At 46.4% G+C, this 19,556-nt stretch overlaps 1 protein-coding gene across 3 annotated transcripts in view; it reads left to right on the top strand.

Annotated features, from left to right (window-relative positions):
• Window positions 1-19,556, top strand: part of SUMF1 (sulfatase modifying factor 1) — a 901,271-nt gene that overhangs the window by 556,475 nt on the left and 325,240 nt on the right. For 2 of the 3 annotated variants that reach the window (XR_011301918.1, XM_069643507.1), the window contains exon 5: window positions 19,238-19,360. The exons of the other annotated variant lie outside the window; for it this stretch is intronic. Coding sequence is in view for 1 of the 2 variants with exons in the window: in XM_069643507.1 (XP_069499608.1) it covers window positions 19,238-19,360 (123 nt within the window). In the remaining variant the exon portion in view is untranslated. The remainder of the gene's footprint in view (window positions 1-19,237; window positions 19,361-19,556) is intronic. 3 annotated transcript variants of the gene reach the window in all.

Below are 19,556 nucleotides of genomic sequence, written 5' to 3' on the forward strand. Positions count from 1 at the left end.
TAGGGCGTCCCCACTGGATGAGGTGGAGTCATTCCTTTCCATGATCGCCAGAGCTTCCGAGCTATTCTGGCTTGTGCCCGAAGAAACCCAAAAGAGGGTTTCTTGTACCAGAGGCGCGCGGCCAAGAGAATGACAATCATGGTGGTGCCCCCTCTGGACGACGTGTGAGGGAGGGCCTTGCCCTCTTGAAGAGCCCTTGCACGGCTCTGGCAAGACTGTGGAATTGGGTGAAATGAGGAGCCTGGGATTGTTATCATTATTAGAAATCATAGTACTATCTGTAGAGAACCATTACCCATTATTAGACTCACTGTTAGAGAATCATTAGAGACACCATTACCCAATCACCATTACTTTGCTATGGAATTACTCCATTATTGCATTCTGTTTAGTTCTGATTAGTACATTGCTGAAGTAGACACTATCTCCATATTAGACTGTCACCTTTGTATGCATTTGCAATATGCTTTTAGAATGATACTGTATGCATATAGCGCTTGCCATTAAGCCACTTTGTACTTTGCGATTTGAAATAGAATGACACTGACACTTGCACATATTTGAAGCGCCATGTAGTGTTTTAGAGACACAACATATACTCACCATGATTTGCTGTTCATCTATGTTTGCATTAGAAATAGCACTTAGGCTGAGAGAGAAAATGCCTTGCTTGCACCACACACACACACTGTCATATTTGGAAACGCACGTAAAGCCATTCACACATTGTTATGCTTTGTAGAGACACATTTAGAGATATGTTTGGTATGTCATGTATGTATGTATGTATGTTGAGTCACTTAGAATTATGCTGCATTATGTAGTGCTTGTATTGTGAGAGAAATCGTAAACGCTAGAAAGCATTAGGCTGGCAATTGAATCCATTTGCTGATGGAGAAAGACACTGGGCTCAGTGCGGAGAATTGTTTTGTAAACATTGGCAGACATACACAGATAACATGAACCCTTGTATGAGAGGGAAGCTTATCAGCTTGGCTGGTGTGCTTCGCGGAAAGAACACGAGGGTTGGGGCCAAGGGAGTGACGATGGAGAGATGGAGAGGTGCCTTTTGTATGAGAGGGACGGGGCCTAAAAGTGCATTTTGTAATGCAGAGAGTGCCTACAGTGGAGATAATGGGTATGAACAGTGAATAGAGGGAATAGATGGTGTTTCGCACACAGAATGGCCATGAAAGAAAGATATGATGTTCCAATGTCACTTTGACACGCAGTAACAGGACATGCCGTGCAAGTAACACGCAAGGAGACAGGCAGGCATTTTGCTATACGCCGAAAGAGACATTCTTAGAATGCAAGTAATTATAGAAATATGGTGCGTCATGGGAGACTATAACCAAGGAGGCTAGAATGGGCTGGAGTTAGTCTGCACGATAGAGTTGTTAGAGCGAGTTGTTGGGGAGGAGCTGAGGAGAGCTACGGAGTACGGGGGAGTTCGAGAGAGTTGGAGACAGTTGGCTGGAGATGGTGCTTGGTGCAGCAGACTGATGGGCCTTGATGAGATCGATGAGGCAGAGAGAGAGCTTGGCAGTTGGCAGTCTTGAGGCCTGCCACTGACTGATTGAGGCCTGGCTGGAAAGACAGCAGAATGGGAAGTATGGGTTTGGCCTAGGCTTAAATTGATTGATAAGAACAGAGAAGACAGAGAAGACAGAGAAGACAGACAGACACACACACACACACAGTGCTTTGGGAGAGGAGAGTATGGATGGTGTGGATTGAAGGTGTGGATTTACCCATGAAGGTGATGGATGAAGGATGGTTGAAGCTTGCATTAGATTGCATTAGAACCACACACTCGCAGCACAGGCTCATAGTTACTGCATGGTAGCTTTGCACCAGAAGTATAAAAGGTGCAAATTAGACATAGCATTAGAACTGCCTGCATTGTCATGCATTATGCTTAGCTGTGTGTACATAAATAAATGTATCCCATTGTTATAAATTGAATCGATTCTTTGTGTTTTCTTTGTGTCTTAATGTTATTTGTTATTTGTGTAAGTATCACAGTGCACATAGGGCCTGATACGAATGCAGTCAAGCGGGGGTATAGTGATCCATAACCCCCTAGGAGATTGTCAAAGATTGTCTGAAGACCGGAGAGCGTGCTTGCCCAAAAAGGGGGGGGCAACACGATGGTTAGGGGTTTGGGTTTTTCAGACTGACAAAACGGGAGAAGAAATACTAGATGCCGGAATCCACACCGAAGTGCCTGCTGTTGCAACTATCCCCGGATTCGGTGGTATCGGCAGCCACGAGGAAACAGTCGGCTAACCCGTCCTTGTCTTCAGTCCCTCCGGACAGCGAGGGGAAGAAGATGGACGCCAATGGAAGGAATGTGATCTACACTGCAGTGTCCACCATCAAGGCGGCCAACGCACTGGCGATCCTAGCCAGGTACGACAGGGAGCTGTGGTACAAGCTGGGATGATTTTGGAGTTCCTCCCAGGCGATAAGAAGATGGAGGCAATCGCTCTCTTCCAGGAAGGGGAGGTAGCATCTGATCATGCCATCACAGTGGCGCTGGACGTTGCAGACACAGGGTCCCGGCAGATGGGGAACAGTGTCTGCCTTTGTCGCCAAGGCTGGATGAAGGCCACAAAATTTCCGCCAGGAGGTCTAAGCAGAGACAGCCTTTTTGGGAAGGCCGTCGACTGGTCCCTACAGGCCATCAAGGCGGCTACGGAGACGGCCCGTTCCCTGGGCACCCTCCAGCAGCACTGCTCTCCTTTTCACTCCTCTTGAGGAAAGTCACGCAGGTCTTCCAAAAGTTTCTCCTCATCGTACCATCAGCCTTCCAGATCCACGACTCATGAAGCCTACAGACGCTGTTCCCAGGCCTACAGTAGCGGAGGACAGCATCGCTGTCGCCCGCAGGGCAGGACACTGGCGCCGAAACAAGCCTAAACCGACCAGGACGTATGGCCCCACCCGTGGACCCCGGTGGGAAGCCAACTGACTAAGTTAGTCAGCGAGTGGAAAAAGATCACCACCGACAGATGGGTACTTGCCACTCTACCCTGGAGTTTCAGCGCAGGTGTCTGCATATCCCTCTGGTGGCCTGTCAGGAGCCGCACATCCCTCAACTCCTGGAGGAGGTACGGGCCAAGCTGTGAAAAGGGGCAATAGAGCTAGTTCCCCAGCGACGCAGGGGCTCTGTAGTCTATTCCAGATACTTTTTGGTCAGAAAGAAGACAGGCGGCTGGCAGCCCATTCTAGACCTACAACATCTGAACAAATCCCTCCAGTCCCAAAAATTCAGGATGGTCCTGTTGGAACACGTGCTCAGTCAACTGGAAAAAAGAGACTTCTTGACGTCACTGGACCTGGGGGACGTCTACTTCCACATCCCCATTCACAGGAAACACTGAAAGTTTCTATGCTTCGGAGTGCAGGCATAGTACTACCAGCTCAAGGCCCTACCTTTCATCTTGAAGTCGGCCCCGAGAGTGTTCATGAAGTGCCTGGAACCAGTGGTGGCCCATCTACACCTACAGGGCATACCCATACCTGGACGACTGGCTGATTTGCGCCTGCTCGCAGGAGCTGGCTGAAGGGCACACGGAGACAACTGTCTGGCTACTAATAAACCCAGGATTCTCCGTCAACTACCCAAAGTCCTGCTTATTTCCATCGTAGAACGCGCTGTTCCTAGGCACCAGGCTCAATACAGTGTCTTGCCTGGCGCCCCCCTCAGAGGAGAGGATAGCAGCCATTCTAGGGAAGGTGCAGCGGCTGTCGACAAGGACGGCCACGGTACGAGCCATCAAGTTGTGCTGGGCATGTCGTCCTGCATCAACCTCGTCCGGGTCTGCAGGTTACATATGCAGCCCCTCCAGAAATTCCTTGACGCCCGTTGGATACAGGTGTCCAGAATCTTCAAAGACAAGCTTTTGCTCAACGATGAATTCCGGCAGGCGATACTGTGGTAGGGCGTTCGCACCAACATCGCCCATGGCACTGGATTCCAGAGCCCTCCATACCAGGAGACGTTCACCACGGACGCTTCCCTAGAGGGATGGCGGAGCGCACACCAGACGTCTGCACGCCAGAGGCCTGTGGTTACTAGAGGTCTTCATATCAACATCCTGGAGCTACGGGCAGTGTTCTGGGCCCTCAAGTCGTTCCTCCCCTCCCTGAAAGGCAAGGTGGTAAGGATCTTTACGGACACCACCGCTATGTTTTACATCCGGAAACCAGGGGCACCCGATCCCGGCGCTCTCCAAAGAGGCGCAGGACTTGTGTTGATGGGCCGTTGGAGAGGGGATGTTCCTGGTCCCTCTTCACCTGGCGGGAGTCAAGAACACCATTGCAGACTCCCTCAGCAGGGAACTGCGCTCCTGCCACAAGTAGGAGCTTCGGCAGGAGCAGGTGTACCGCATCTTCGCCAAGTGGGACAGGCACATGATCGATATGCATGCGACGGTGGCAAACTCCAAATGCCAGAAGTTTGCCTGCATATTCCACCAGCCAAGGAGCCTGGGGGACGCATTCTCCTTCCTGTTGGAAGGGATGTTTCTGTAGGTGTTTCCTCCATTGCCTCTCCTGCTATGAGTCATCAACACACTCAGAGAGTGCCAATGCAGCATGATACTCATTGCGTGGCCAAGCCAGATTTGGTATCCGGACCTTCTCAGCCTGTCAGCGTTGCCTCCGGTCAAGCTGCCAGTGGTTCTGGATTTTCTCACCAGAGAAGGAGGCACAGTCCATCACGAAACTGGATCGCTGAACCTGAGGGCTTGGCTCCTGCAGCCCTAGAGTTTGGAGGATATGATTTGCCCGTGGACTGCATGGGGGTCCACGCCAGGGCGCTGTCAACTTTGAAATGCTACGGTCACAAGTGGAAGCGTTTTGCTACATGGTGCCAGACTCTGAAGATTACCACTCTGAGGGTCACGGCCCCGCACATTCTTCGATACTTGCTATCCTTGGCCAAGGCCTGACTGGCGTACTCTTCTATCAAGGTGCATCTGGGGGCTATCTCCCGCTACACCAGGTCTCCAGGAAGATCTTAACTTTTTGGTCTCATCGACTTGTCAAGGAGTTCCTCAAAGGATTTTTTCGATCTTTTTCCCGCCTGTGAAGGCTCCTGCCCCGGTGTGGAAACTCAATGTGGTGCTGACGAGGCTCATAGGGGCTCTTTTCAAGCCTATGTATCAGGCCCCTCTCAAGTTTCTCTTTGAAAACTGCATTCCTTGTGGCCATCACCGCTGCCTGAAGGGTCGGTGAGATCCAGGCCCTGTCCTGCAAACAGCCATACCTGACTTTCCACGAATCGAGGGTGGTGCTGCGGACGCTCCCCATTTTTATGCTGAAGGTTCAGTCGGAATTCCACCTCAATGAGCCTTTGGTGTTAACTTCTTGCACTCGCTGGCCATTGCTCATGCCCTGAAGTTCTACGTGGCAGGCACAAAGAGTTTACGGAAGACTTTTTAACTATTCGTCAACTTTGGTCATGTGAACCATGGGAAGGCTTTGTCCAAGGCTTCCATTTTAAGGTGGCTTTCCCGCTGCATCATGCACTGTCATCGGTTGGCGAACCAACTGCTGCCCGTCTGTCCGAGAGAGCACTCCACCAGAGCGATCGCGTGACGACGGCTTTACTATCTGGTGTGCCCCTGCTGGACATCTGCAGGGCGGCTGCGTGGAGGTTCATGTACACCTTCGGTTAATTCTACTGCGTCGACAGGGATTCCAGGGAAGAGTCCACAGTCGGCCAAGCAGTGCTACTCAACCTGTTTGCTTGAGGCGAGTCTGTTCCAGAGGTAAGAGTTGATTGTTTCTGTTGAGCCTTATCACTTCCTGTGGTTGTGTAATGTTATACTGCTATGTATTCGTTATTTATGAACATGTGAATCCATGCCAGACCCCATGCTGGAGAAGGAACAAGTTACTTACCTGTAACTATTGTTCGCCAGAATGGGTCTGGCATGGATTCACATGCAAACCCTCCCTCCGTCCCCTCTGCGGCTCTTCTTGGTCATACTGCCACTTTATGTGCTTACCAAATCTGAAGATGGCTGCCAGAGGAGGGGCTTGGGGAGAGGGCTGTTATTGGATGGGGGCAGTATGACCCAGAGGACAGTGATTGGATAGAAGGAGAAATACAGTTTGTAAGTGAAAGTGAAACAGTTTTTTCTTTTACGGAAGATTCCCAGCCTGACAAAGGGGAATATTCATGAGCATGTGAATCCATGCCAGACACATGCTGGAGAACAATAGTTACAGGTAAGTAACTTGTTTCTAATTGTGAATATCTTCATTGTCTAAAGTGTAATCTATTTTTGCAATCATGTTGCTGGCACTAGCTACACTTTCCTGATGGTGCCCAATGAGGCTGAAACATGAAGGGGGATTACTTGTGGTCTCGTGCAGAAGGGCTGGACTGTCCCTTTTCCGGTGGACCAAGCCTGATTTGTTTATGATCTTTCTACTACTTTAGTGGCTTGGCAGGCTGAAAAACAATGTTGGTCTGGCGAGTTGCCCAGAGATATGCCCTTGGTTATGATGTTAAAACCTTCTATCCATCACATTTTGGTTTTGCTGCTGACAACAAAGCTATTTTCAAAAACAATTTGACACTCTGTCCTGTTTGTTGCTTTGTACTCGCACCCAGAAACAACCCGAGTGTCCATTTGGTGACACCCATGTACAGAAAAAGGAAGCTGTCAAAAATCGCACAACTGTATAGACACTTGTGTTCACAGTAGGCTTTGGTTTAGAGGCACTGTTAGACCCAGCCAACAAAGTATTCTTATTAGATTTATAATACTCTGAAAGCACGTTCTGGGTTGTTTGGAGCACTCCTTCCGATACGAAGAGTTTCTATGGCACACATGGCATTGTTATGCGGCGTGTACCTCTTGGACCAGTGAATGAGAGTGATAAGTCAGTCATAACTATGGCATGGCGGTGACGCCATTCACTCCCAACCTTCGAGCTCCTCAAAGATAGACGGTGGTAAACTGCAACTTTACTCTGTTGACTGCACCACCACATGCACTGCTAGTCTCCAGCTTTGTTTTTTTTTGTTTTTTACAACGTGTTACGTTTGCAAACTTCTCACAAATTCCATTCCCTAAAGTTCACGTGATGATAAAATGATTTTCTTTATGGACGGTAATAGCACACTAGGTGGTCTCCCGGATGTTCAGTTCAATTTTTATTCCAATTTCGAAAGATTAGAGAAGTGCTGGAGTAAAGTGCTGCATAGAATGCCGGTACACAATAGCCACCCAACCCTAGCAAAACACAGAGGACGGTGCACCTAGTGCAAGGTTGTGATATAGCTTCGCAGTTGCAGATTCCAATCCTGGTAATACACCTCTGCAGGTTAACATGCCTGCTACATAGATTAGTATCGGCCTGCTGCTTACAGGTCCCATTTGTAGTAAGATAGCTCTGCTGCCTAATGCATTTGCTCAGAGATGTGTTCAATCACGTGGACCCCGCCCCCCAGGTGATTGCACACTGGGCCATAGAATATGAATCAAGTCCTGACTGCAATAATTATAGTTGTTCTTAGCTAATTTATGCAAAGCCGGGTAGGTGCTTGTTATTCGCGTGCAGGCTGGCCACAGAGGTCTGCGGTGGGCAGGTAACTTGCTGAGTTGTCTTGTGTGGATTTACACTCAAAGCATTGTTGTTCTTCCTATTTGCTCACCTAGAACTACGGAAGATGGGGTTTCTGCAGAAGCTGGTGGAAATCCGGTGGGGTGATAAAGGAGCATTGCTTCTACTCGTTTGCTCAAGAACATGTCAGTTCTGCTGCCAGGCGCTTTCAACCATTTTAGTTGAATGGGGCCTTGAGCCTCGTGGGGGCGAACCTCTGACCCAATGGTGGCAGTTGTATAACATACGCCTCTTGGACTGCAAGTTACAGGCTGCCTTTTCTGCATCATCAGTCTGTCCACTCCTAGCCTTGCAGCAGCCCGCACCTCGACTGACAAAGCTTTAAAGCGTTTTGAGTGGTTATTTAGGATTTTAGCTCCTGACTGAGAGCCTTTCTTTGTTCTGTGTGCAGAGATGAATACACCGCGGCTACTCGGCCCCTCCCTCGGTGGCTATTTCTATGATCTTGCCTTGGGGAAGCATCAATCGTCACATGCTGATGGCGCTGTCACTTTAATTGTGAACCTAAGCTCTTTCAAAGGGGTTCATGTATCACCGATTTGTTTTACCTTCCTTTCAGCTCTCTGCTGCTGGATAGTGACTATGGTTCCAGTGCGGCTCGTGGTCTGATAAAAGCACCCATGGGGGGTTTGCATTAGGAAGCCACGCCATTACAATATTTACACTGAACAGCTGCCACAGAGCGGTTTCCCCCGCTGTTGGGGAGGGGCGACGACCACATTTTGACCTCGGCCTCTACGATCCACCCCCCGCCCCCCGCTTGCCTGCCGTAGTGTTTATGCCTTGTATGGAATGGGCCTGCCAGATGTGTTTTTTTCAGCACAGAGCCTATCGCCACCTTCGTTTCTGACCGCTGCGAACTTTGACGCACTTCATTATCGTCTCCCTCCAACCGAGGGAACGCCGAGTGCGAACAAAGCACGACGTGTTCCCGGCAATAAAGGAGAGTGTTCTGTAATACCGAATCCCCTTGTGCCCCAGGTGTGTTGGATCCCCTCGTGCAGCCAGCAACTGCTAATGCTTTAATGCTACCTTTACAGCACCTCCTACGGGGGGCTTTTCTATTCCGCAAACAATAGTATGCCTTGTATGCGAGCAAAAGGAAACGTTGGCGCCGTGGTTTACACAGAAGACGTTTCCCCCCAGGCCTCTGCCGTCCTATATTATGTCCCCAGGAACGCAAGCTGGCACAACAGAGCGGGGGCGAGGCTGCCAGAAGGTCATTGGTAAAAATAATCTCATTGTTCCGTCTCGCTGGCATGCTACAGCAACATCTGAACATATCATTTCCGTGAATGCCGGTGTGAGTAGCTCGACCAGAGTTTGGAGAAAAAAACCGTTATAGGTTTACTAGGCCTACAATTTGACGATCGCTACAGTGACTACTTTACATTAGTGGGGGTATCGGGGAGGATTCGAGACATTCCACTAGATCTAATGTGCGGATGTGGCTGTAACTGTGAGCATGTTTAAACCAAAGGGCTTTCGCTCCGATTGCTAGTACAGGCCCAACAATTCGACTGTTTTCCAGACAGCCTCGGTGGCACAATTAGTGGATGGGTGTGATTGTTACCTGAAAGTTTGGGGCATGGGGTAACAATATGAAACCATTATAATGTGTATCTGGTGTATAATTGTTATGCTGAATTGTTGCCAAACGAGCAGTGGGTATGGAGTTTTAAACTCTCACTGCCAGTGGTCACCCTCCCTGTCCCCAAAACCGGGGCAAGGATTGTACATTTAAAAAACACTCCTGGGACGGAAGTTCTGTGAGCCCAATTCTGGGGCAAAACTGGGACGTCACTCTAGGTGTGGGTAGCAGCTTCACCAGACCATACGCGATCGGCATACAATGGAACATCTCAATGGGGGGGATAACCCGACATATAGTGGATGCATGAGGGTTTTTAAAGTTCTATTTTCCACATTCGACTCTTTAGCTGAAGGTCATGAACTGTGTCCCCCCTAGTGGAGAGTGCTTCATTTTTACCTTAAGTATGTCTCTCACAAATCCACTTTTCCCGTGCACAGAGAAGATCCCAATGCCTGCCTTCCACGGTTCCACCTCTGCTTGTGTCTCTTCTAGTGCACATTGCATTTATTGAGCACACGCTCACCACGCTGCAGTTTTTGGCACTAATCTAATTGAGCATAATGCGAGAGTGACAGACTACAGCAGAGTTGGGCAGGTTGGTGTTTAAATGTGAAGGAGAATAACCCTGTTTTAAGAGCATGCCTTACGATGCGATAGGATAGGATGGGAAGAGGAAAGGCATTCTAGAGACCCGGTGCCAGAACAGAGGAAGCGCATGCACCATTATGGGAATGGTGGCAGCAGTAAATGGTAAGCAACTAGAGGGCAGAAGCGTGGAGCGCAGTAGGGCATAATGCGAAAGTTAAGGAATTCTGAGCCGCTGCGCACAAGACAGTGATAGGCGGTTCAAAGGATCATGAACTCTACCCATTGCTAACTGTAAGCCAGTGGAGTTTGGCCAGATAAGGAGTTATGGTAGTGGTACAGCGGGGCCAAAAAACAGACAGCCGAGTTTTGGAGAACTTGTGATAGCGAACAGAGGGAAGGCCCAGATAGGTTGACTTGCAGTTGTGCCGCATACATACATGCCTGTGTAAGACTGAGGCTGCTTAAGTGTGAGCAAAAGGGCTAAGCAAGGATAACATCTGACTCAGTAGGGGGAGGTAGTAATGTCAGGAAGGATGAAGTTGGTTAATATTATCACTGATAATGTTGTTCTTATTCCTGCAGATTCTAAGTGCTGTAATAATAGACATTTCTATTGCCCCATTTTGATGGCTCATGATTTTTGGCCTCAGAAGGATAAAAGGCTAAGTCGACCCTGCTGTGGGATTCGTACTGGAAGGGCAGAATGTCAGAGACCAACACATTTTTCGTGTAGCTCTCCACTCTTAGCTTAGAGGTAACAAGCGTCAGCTGGCAGTCAAGTTAGACTCCCAGGTTGCTGGAAGAAGTAGCAACAGAAGAAGAACGGTGCCCATAGAAGTTGATAAATTGTGTGCGCTCCATAATGCACCTTGATTCCCACACAGAGAAGGCAAAGTAAAATAAAAGGATGATTTAGGTGATAGAAAAAAGTGTGTTACCATGAATCATACAGCACCTAATGCTTCCACATTTGAATGAGACTTGCATTCTTAACATGCTGATTCAGATTTTTTTAAAATCTCTATTAGATTTTCAGCAATGCATAACGTCACATAGATCCAAAGTTTCCGAACATCCCACATCGTATACTTCATTAACACAACCACTCTATGTGAAACATAAAATACTAAAGCATTACCAAAGGTACTCACTAACCTACAGTAAACATCACAAAAGACCACATGAACAAATAAGAGAAATATAAAAAAAGAAGAAAAAAAATAAAAAAAGGGGGCGGGGTGGGAGTAAACTTACATTTTCTCACATCTATCTTACCCGCCTCTCAGTCTCACTACTATATCAATCATAAAGGGCTTCAAACGATCCCCATAACCTTAAGTAGTCTCCTCTTTCCCCTTATTCTTCATTGAGACATTATCATACTTTGATAGAACCTGGAATTCCACCAACCAATCTTCAATATTAGGTTTCTTCCTCGTCTTCCAAATCCTAAGGATTAGCTTAATCGCTACCATCACGGCCCTGTCAATCCAGACTTTTTCTACTGTTTTCAGTGTTTTCTAGTGTTTACACATCTATCCTTATGTAAAAGCAAGATTATGTTTGCCGGTGATCTTTGCAAACTGATTCCAAAAATTAAATCAATTCTATAAAGTACATCCTTCCAAAAGACCTGTACTCTCAGACAGTCCCATAATAGATGTATAAGAGTACCTCTCAGTACCACAACTCCAGCATACCTCGTCTATTCAGATTTTAAAATTATTTCTATTGAACAGTGCCTTTGTCTTCTGCAGTGAAAACATCACATACTGCAGAATGGGCATATTGTCCAGTCGAATGGCCAGTAAATATGGGTGATTCTGAAGAAGGCAGGAGAATCAATATTGCCAGAGATTAGTGTTTCCTCCCTCCCACCCTCAGATCACCTCAGCATCCCCCAGATTACCGGAGCATAAGGGCATGACCACAGCTTTATATGGCATTCCCAAAATCTGATAGCACCTAGGCACTTACAGGCTGGGAGTTGTAGAAGTGATGGTGTGATGTGGTGACATTATATTGTTTAAAGTTTTTGTGTCCTGTGGAGTCGGGAATGAAATTCGGCCACGTTTGTCATGTTTTTGGTTAAAGTCTTTTATTGAAAATTAAAGGGGTTGGGAAAAGGCCTCTCTGACCCTAACCTTAAACTAAGACTCTCTCATGTCAGGATGTCAAAAACAAAACTGGCCTGTGTCCAAAGTTCTGTTCTGACCCTTACACTTAACTCAAAGGTGATAGAGGGAAGTGTCTTTAACCTTGAGTGGTGTTAGGGCAGTTTTTCTGAAGTCCAACGAAGGGCTTAGTAAAACCATTCAACGGAGGCAGTACAAGACTCCACTCTTAGTATAAGGCTGTATTGCCTGAGTTCATGGTAGCATAGACCGAGCAGCCAGGCTTATTTTAGGAGGGAGGTAGAGAGAGCTGTAGAATCAGTACAAATGAAATTGTAATACAAATGGTCCAAAGAAACACTGTGGGCCTCGTTATGAGTCACCCGGTATGAAAATAACAGTGGCGGTAAATCCGCTGCCACCGTTGTTCCCATACTGGGTGATCTCGAGTTCTGCAGGCGGAGGTGTCATTCCCGCCAGGTCAGACCTGGCGGGTTTAACACCACCCGCCTGCAGGTGGACGTGGTAACACCGGCACCATCACAAGATGGTGCCGGTGTTGCCACTACTCCATTCCCATTGAGTCCTGTGGGACTCATTGGAAATGGGGATTTACCTTATTCTGCCTCCGGAATTCCCAGGTCACCGGGGTTGTAATGCCCCAGTAATTCCGGGAATCACGGAGGTGGAATGGTAATACGAGTCCGGCGGTAACCTGCTGGAATTTCAGCCACGGTTACCGCCAGACTCGTAATGAGGCCCCAATGTATGTAAAAATAAAGGATTTATTTAAATACATGTAGGCCCAGATAAATCTAGGGGTAAATAAGTAGTATCGCACATTATATGTAATCACAATGATCAAAACACAACACTATGCTTGAAGGTGCACAGACCAAAGCATACACCTTATTTGGAACACCGAACAGTAGATCTAGGGAAGTCAAACCTTTCCATACACATTCAGTATAGGTCACACCTATTCTTGGGGAGTAAAAACCAATGGTTACTTTCACAATTGCATTAAATAATTCATGGGCAGTAGACCCTACCAGTTGTACAGTGACTCTCAGTACAAATCACTTAATCAGTCAACTGGACAATATACTTTTTGTGAATAGTGGAACACTTATTCCAGGAACAGTAAAAACCTGTAACTACTTTTGTAATAATACACAGTTATACTAGGTGAGTAAAACATATTCAATTACAGTTGCTTTTGACATCTGTGAAAGACAGATGGAGATGAGCAGTAACTCTTGTAACTTATTTTTGGATGGCACACCGCTAACTCAACGTAAGTAAAACCCATAAAGTTTTTAAATCTCACAATGGAATCCAGGTTAGATCTTTTCCAGCTATACAAGTAACTTGTGTATGACTTCTGAGGGACAGTTAGAACCAAAGACTCTTCTTGTGTCTGTCTAAACAGCACAGGGAAAGGAAAACCCAATGTTACACTTTACTGAATGACTCAAATTTATTCTATGTAGGCAGCAAACGAATACAGACTTATTCTGGACAGGCTAGCAGCAAGTCGGGGGGAAGCAAGACCCAGTTGGGGGACACTCATACAATTATCCTAACAGGAATAATCTGATGAAACCAACACATTACTTTTGGGAAGAGGCGCACAACCTAATCACAGGTGAGTAATATAACTTCACATCTACATTCTATTAGAATGGCAAAACGGTTTCTAAGGAAAGAAAGATGTTAGCCATACTTTTGAGAATAGTGCATCACACATCCAAGGTAAGTAAGAACTTTTGTAACTGTTCACTCTTCGAGTTATGTACACGTGGACTCCTTTTGAGAGGCTAGTCTGTCAGGCGACGCGTGATTCCTTAGTCCTACTGTTTTCAGGTTGCAATTAGATCCATATGCACTGTCGCGTCTTTTCTGAGTTGGGTGGGAAAAGAGTCTACAAACCACCTAGCAAATAGTATTATGTCCACATACTCAGAATATAAGAAATGCGCCAGTCTTGTAATGTTGCTTTACTCAGGTTTTAATTGGTGCCCTTACAGATGACTCGTATTTCGGCTACTGAAAGCCTTCCTAAAATCAGGGCTAATAGCATTTGCATGGCTTTATAGCTTTTTTACAGGCACAGAGCCAACGCGAGGGACGTCGGAGGTGCACTAAACAGGGGTTGGACCCTTATGACTGGGTTTTAAACCTAAAAACGTTTGTGACTGTAAAAAAGCTATAAAGCCATGCAAATAGCCCTGATTTGAGGAAGGCTTTCAGTAGCCGAAACACGTGTCATCAGTAAGAGCACCAATTTAAACCTGAGTAAAGCAACATTACAAGACTGGTGCATTTCTTATATTCTGAGTATGTGGACATAACACTCTTAGAGATAGTTACCAACCAACTCTTTTTCAAGCAAGTAACTTTTAAACACTTATTTACTTTTCCAGGCAAAAGGCCCAATCCCTTAAGTCTTTCCCTTATTCTTGGAGCATGAATATTCCTAGTGGCAGAAGGGGGGGTCACTAGGATCTAGTGACCAAAAGACAGTGTCAGAATAGGTTCTTAAGTAGCAAAACTCAGAGTCCTTGGGGGAGACTAGGAAAACAGGTGAGTACTTTACTTCTAGAGTTAGAAGAGGGTCCAGTGGCTTCGCAGAAGACACTCTAGCACGTCTCTAGTAGTGGGACTGGGTGCACTGGATGAGAGGCCTCCCCATCACAGAAGACAACCCTCAGCTACACAAAAATCCTAACAGACTTAAGGAAAGTACATACCCAAGTCAACACAGTACCTCAGCATTAAAGAATATTTTGCATCCGGAGGACTTCAGGATCTGCAGCCAACTACCCGGTCGGTAGATTCCTTGTGGTGGTGACTGAAAACAAGACCTCAGAAGGAACTTTGCAGCAGGAATCAACTGAGAAGGCTCTAGGCAAGGTTTTCCTCATGGTTGAATACAGTTCCGAGGATTTGCCACCTTTCTAAGGAGCACAGAAGAAGACAGAAAATCGCGGTTGAATACTCGTTGTTGCAAAGGTCCAGCACTCTGTTGAGGGGACTTTTCAGACTCTATTCGTGTCTCTGGAGATGCACCAGGATGCCCACGAAGTTTCAGCGGGATTCGGAATTCAAGAGACCGTGTACCGCACGATGGCTTGAGGTCCCAGGGTATTGGGGTATTTCAGCCCTGCAAGGTCGCAGCAATGCGTGGGATAGCTCAAAATGCAGGTCTTCTTGAGTCTAGTGGGTCTCACCAGGCTCTGGGTCAGGGTCGCTGGTTTCCGAGTCCCCAGTTCTATTGGAAGGAAGGGCTACAGCAGGCTCTTGGTACATAGCACGCTTTCTGGTCGCTGGAAATCGTTTCAGTTGTTTTTCCTTCATCATCCTCTTGGGTTTCGGTTCCAGTGGTCGACTTGTCTTCAGCTTCCAGGTTCGCAGTATTTAAAAAGGAATTATAATACAACTTCTGAATTCTCTCCCTGCATTTTATAAGAAGGGGCGGTCTGGTTGTCCAATCAGGACAGCCAGCCCCGCACTGGGATTTGTCCCCATTCAGGCAAGGAGGAAGACAATGGAGATGCAGAGTTTTGTACTCCTCCCTCGCTTCCTGCCTTCACAGACAGACTGGAGCCTGGGCAGCAAGGGACTCCCGCAGAAGATAAAAATCACGCAACTGAATCCCCTGCCGTGGATGTCAGGGGAAGGAACAAGAAAGGACAAGAAACACTAAAAATGGCGAACAATGAAGACTGGGGCCATTTTGGTAAAATTAGTACCCTTAGATGCCTTTACTGCAGCTGTGAACACAGCCCACAGTAAAGGTGCACAAAATTAATAGTTGCTGTAACAGAATTGGTACAGTTTTAGGGTGAAAGGGGATACATTGTATCTCCCCAGCACTCCACATAAGGTGGGGTGTTCTGGTTTCACCTAACGAAATGTAAAAGGGATCCAAAGATCCTTTCAACCCTTGGGAACTGTAGTTCTCTCAAGATTAGCCAGAGAAAGTTTAAAAATGGGAGCCCCTAGGGCAACCCAGCAACAACAGGCACTTATTGCCAAGAAGTTTTTAAAGAGGATAACTTTAAAAAGACACTATGGAGAGTCAAAAAAATGACACCCATAAAAAGAGTAAAAGATTCTGTGAGGGCGGAAAAAGGTTCCCACTTATAGAGGTATTAAGGAAAATATCCCACTAGTAAAGCAAAAGGTTCTGAGGTTGACCCATGTAGAAAAGATTTACCATTTCTATGAAAATCTTAACTAACAAGTGGTTTAGAAAAGTGTTCATAAAGGAAGAATAAATTACTTAAACGTTTCTTCAAAGATTAAGTTGTTGGTTCCAGAGGGCATTTCCCTTCCCCTGGATTCCACTTTACTCCTTGAGGTTTTCATAAACAGTTCCTTGGGCCTCTCTTGGCCAAGTAAATCATTTGCACAACAACTGCTTGACTTCACAATCTTGGTTTCTTTCAAGAACAGTTCTTTGGGTTTCTCTTGGCCAAGTGCAATACTTATAACTATTTTGGCTTCTTTCTTGTTTAACACAAACCTTTTTAATTTCCTGGTATACTCCCCTGCCAGGACTTCTGATTCACACACTTGTGACTGCCTGGTATCCTCCTCCGACAAGACTACTGTTCATTCAGGTTTTTCGGCCGCTCCCAAAGGTGTTTGTATATAGTATTAGATGATCTATTTTCCTGCTATATTAGCTTCTTTCTGCTTTCTTCGTATTAGGACTGTGTACATTTACATACTAGAAAAAAGGTTTGTTTGTTTCTTATGCTCCTTTTTTCAATACGTCAATTTCTCTTCTCTTCTCACTCTCGGGTAAGTAACTTTCAAGTGTTCACACTTGTGTTCACTGATAAGCACCGGTGTCCCCATTGCTTTTGTGAGGACTCAACAGTTTCTGTAGGCGTTGGTATCCTGTCTGCTTCATTCTCGCAGCCTCCTTTGCTTCGTTCGCTGGTCCTCCGCGTCATCCACTCGACACGCCTGCTTTTCTCCTGGCTCCAGTAAGCGAAATGCTGTTTCCCTTCGTCTTCGAATGTACAGGAGTTCTTCACCGGCTCCTGGCATTCCAGCAGCGTCTCTCGGTTCATCAGTTTCTGCTTTCTCTGGTGATGAGTGCTTTACTCCACCATGCCGGTCATGGCTTCTCGGCTCTCTGCTCCTCGTGGAGAGGTGCGGCTCTCTCTCGCCAGTCGCCACAGCAGCTGTCGTCCATTCTCTGTTTGGGCTGCTTAAATTTCCCAGGCTCAGGTGTGTGCCAGAAAACACTAGAGTGCTCGCTGGATTGGCAATCTCTTTTGTTCCAAATTGCCTGATCCTTCTTCTTCGTCCTAGTATTTCAGGAATTCTGATAGCAGCTGTCCATTCTGAATGATTGACTTATGGAATTTGATGAAGATTTAAAAAAGATTTTGATGTCAAGTCAGTTCTGATTGATTGACAAGTGGAATTGAAAAAGGTGATTTCGTCGCATTGGCAAAGTCGATTTGGTAAAAGGATTTTCCCTGCTCTTCATAGGAAAGGAGGAGTGGATACATGACAATGGGCCTTAATGGTTTAGACATGGGGATGTTAATTTCAAGGGACAATGGGGGATACCATGTCTCATCCAATGGAGCCACAACATCTACCCTTAGGGTGTCTCCTCCTTTGTTATCCTCCCTCATATAGCCGCCGTCAGGGTCAGGTAGCAGCTGCCGTCCCCTGGCCACATGGGAGGAGGTTACTGCCGGGGATCATTGATGACTCCACCAGATTCATCTCCATATATACGATTGATGTTATATATTTTGTATATCAATAGAAAAGAAGAAACATATTTCACTGCTTTTTCTCTTTGGATATAATAGGATTTCAAAGAAACAGATTCAGATTGCTTTGTGAATACGAAAGTTATTAGAAATATAGAAATAAATATATTCTTTGGGTGATTGATGTATATTAATAGTCTTTGAACCAGGAGTGTACAGTTATACCCAAAATAGTTTACATTTTGATCCACAGAAGAGGGCTAGAAATGGGAGTTGCACACATCCCAGAGGGCCACCAAAGACTACCACCTCTGCTTTGTTAGAATTGAGAGACGGAACAGAAATGGGAGGCAATTACTGCAGACCCATCCCCCCACCGACACGGTCGAGAATCTTGGAATCATAGCACAGATATGGATAGCTTAAACAGAGAAGGTGAGGGAATCAGGGGTTTGGATATACATGTTAAAAGGAATGAGGGGTGGGGGGGACAGGAAGGAACCCTGAAGAACACCTCAAGTGAGAGTACGGGGAAATGAGGAGAAAGGGGACACAGTGGGTTCTGGGAATAGTCGGAGAAAGGACAAAAACATAGATGGTGTACTAACAATGACAACAAAGTGACAAATATCCAAGAAGAGTCCCAAGATTGACTGTATTGAAGGCTCCAGAAAGATCTAACACAAGGCCAATCACAGCCCCTCTAGTAGTTTAGCGAATGTCATCCGAGGCTGTGGGAAGGACTGATCCAGTTTCAGTGAATTCTACAAAAGTCTGAAGTTGAGCAGTGATGGTCTGTTCGAGGAGTTTGGCTGAAGCAGGAAGCAAGAAGAAGGGAGATTGGGTGGAAATTAGCCTGGAAGAGTGGGTCAAGGGATGTTTTATGTTTTATTTTGTAAGGGCAACAGAGCCCAGTGATCAGAACAAAAAGCTGTTAATGGGCTTTTTGGTTTGGATGGGTTGTAAAATCACTCCTTGGTGCCAATCTTGCTCGCTGTTGCATGCTGGCATTTCGAAGGCGAGATGCACAATGGCTAATGGCATGTTTAGCTCCATGTGCTACCCTTCTTTTGGCCTGCACTGTCCTTACTGCACCCTGACAATGATTCAGATGTATTGCTTGCCAATCCATACTCTCTTCTGCGCCCCTTTTGTCATTGTTGCTCCTATCCAGCCTCTTACTGGTCTCATTGACCCACTTTCTGCCCCACTACCGTCACCATTGGGTAGAGACCCATGGCAACAGACTCATTTCTGAAAAACAGTTCAGGCATTAAATTCACTGAAGGTCATCATCATTCGATGAGTATGCAATCACTGCACTCATTTTCTGGGCTATTTGTGCCATACAGATATGTTTCCTATGAAAAGATGCATTTTGTTTTGGGGCACTGACATATTGCAGATGAACTAAATGACCTTTCAGTCTTATACATGTTGCCTGTATCTATTTTTTCTCTGCTATTATTACCTGTTACCTATACAAACAACATCTCTTTATTCCCGTCCTCTTCACCTGCTCCCATCTCTTTCTGATCTCTCAGAATGGATCACCCCGTCCTTCATGTGTCTTGGAATGATGCCGTGGCTTACTGTACCTGGGCCGGAAAAAGGCTCCCGACTGAAGCCGAATGGGAATATGCCTGCCGGGGAGGCCTTGAGAACAGGTACAAGGGATATGGCCGGGAATCAAATATTCATACGCTTGTTCTGGATGCATTGACTTGATCTAAGGGAAATCTCTGCCTAAAAGGGAATTGCATGTTTCATATTGTATCTTCAGTTGCTACTAATGTATCTCACTGCTGATGGGTGCCTTGAATGATAGCCGACGAGTGCGAGTGGGTATTTAATGCGCTAGGC

Source organism: Ambystoma mexicanum, chromosome 2p (genome assembly GCF_040938575.1).
Source record: "Ambystoma mexicanum isolate Mex_15411 chromosome 2p, UKY_AmexF1_1, whole genome shotgun sequence".
Taxonomy (NCBI): Eukaryota; Metazoa; Chordata; class Amphibia; order Caudata; family Ambystomatidae; genus Ambystoma; species Ambystoma mexicanum.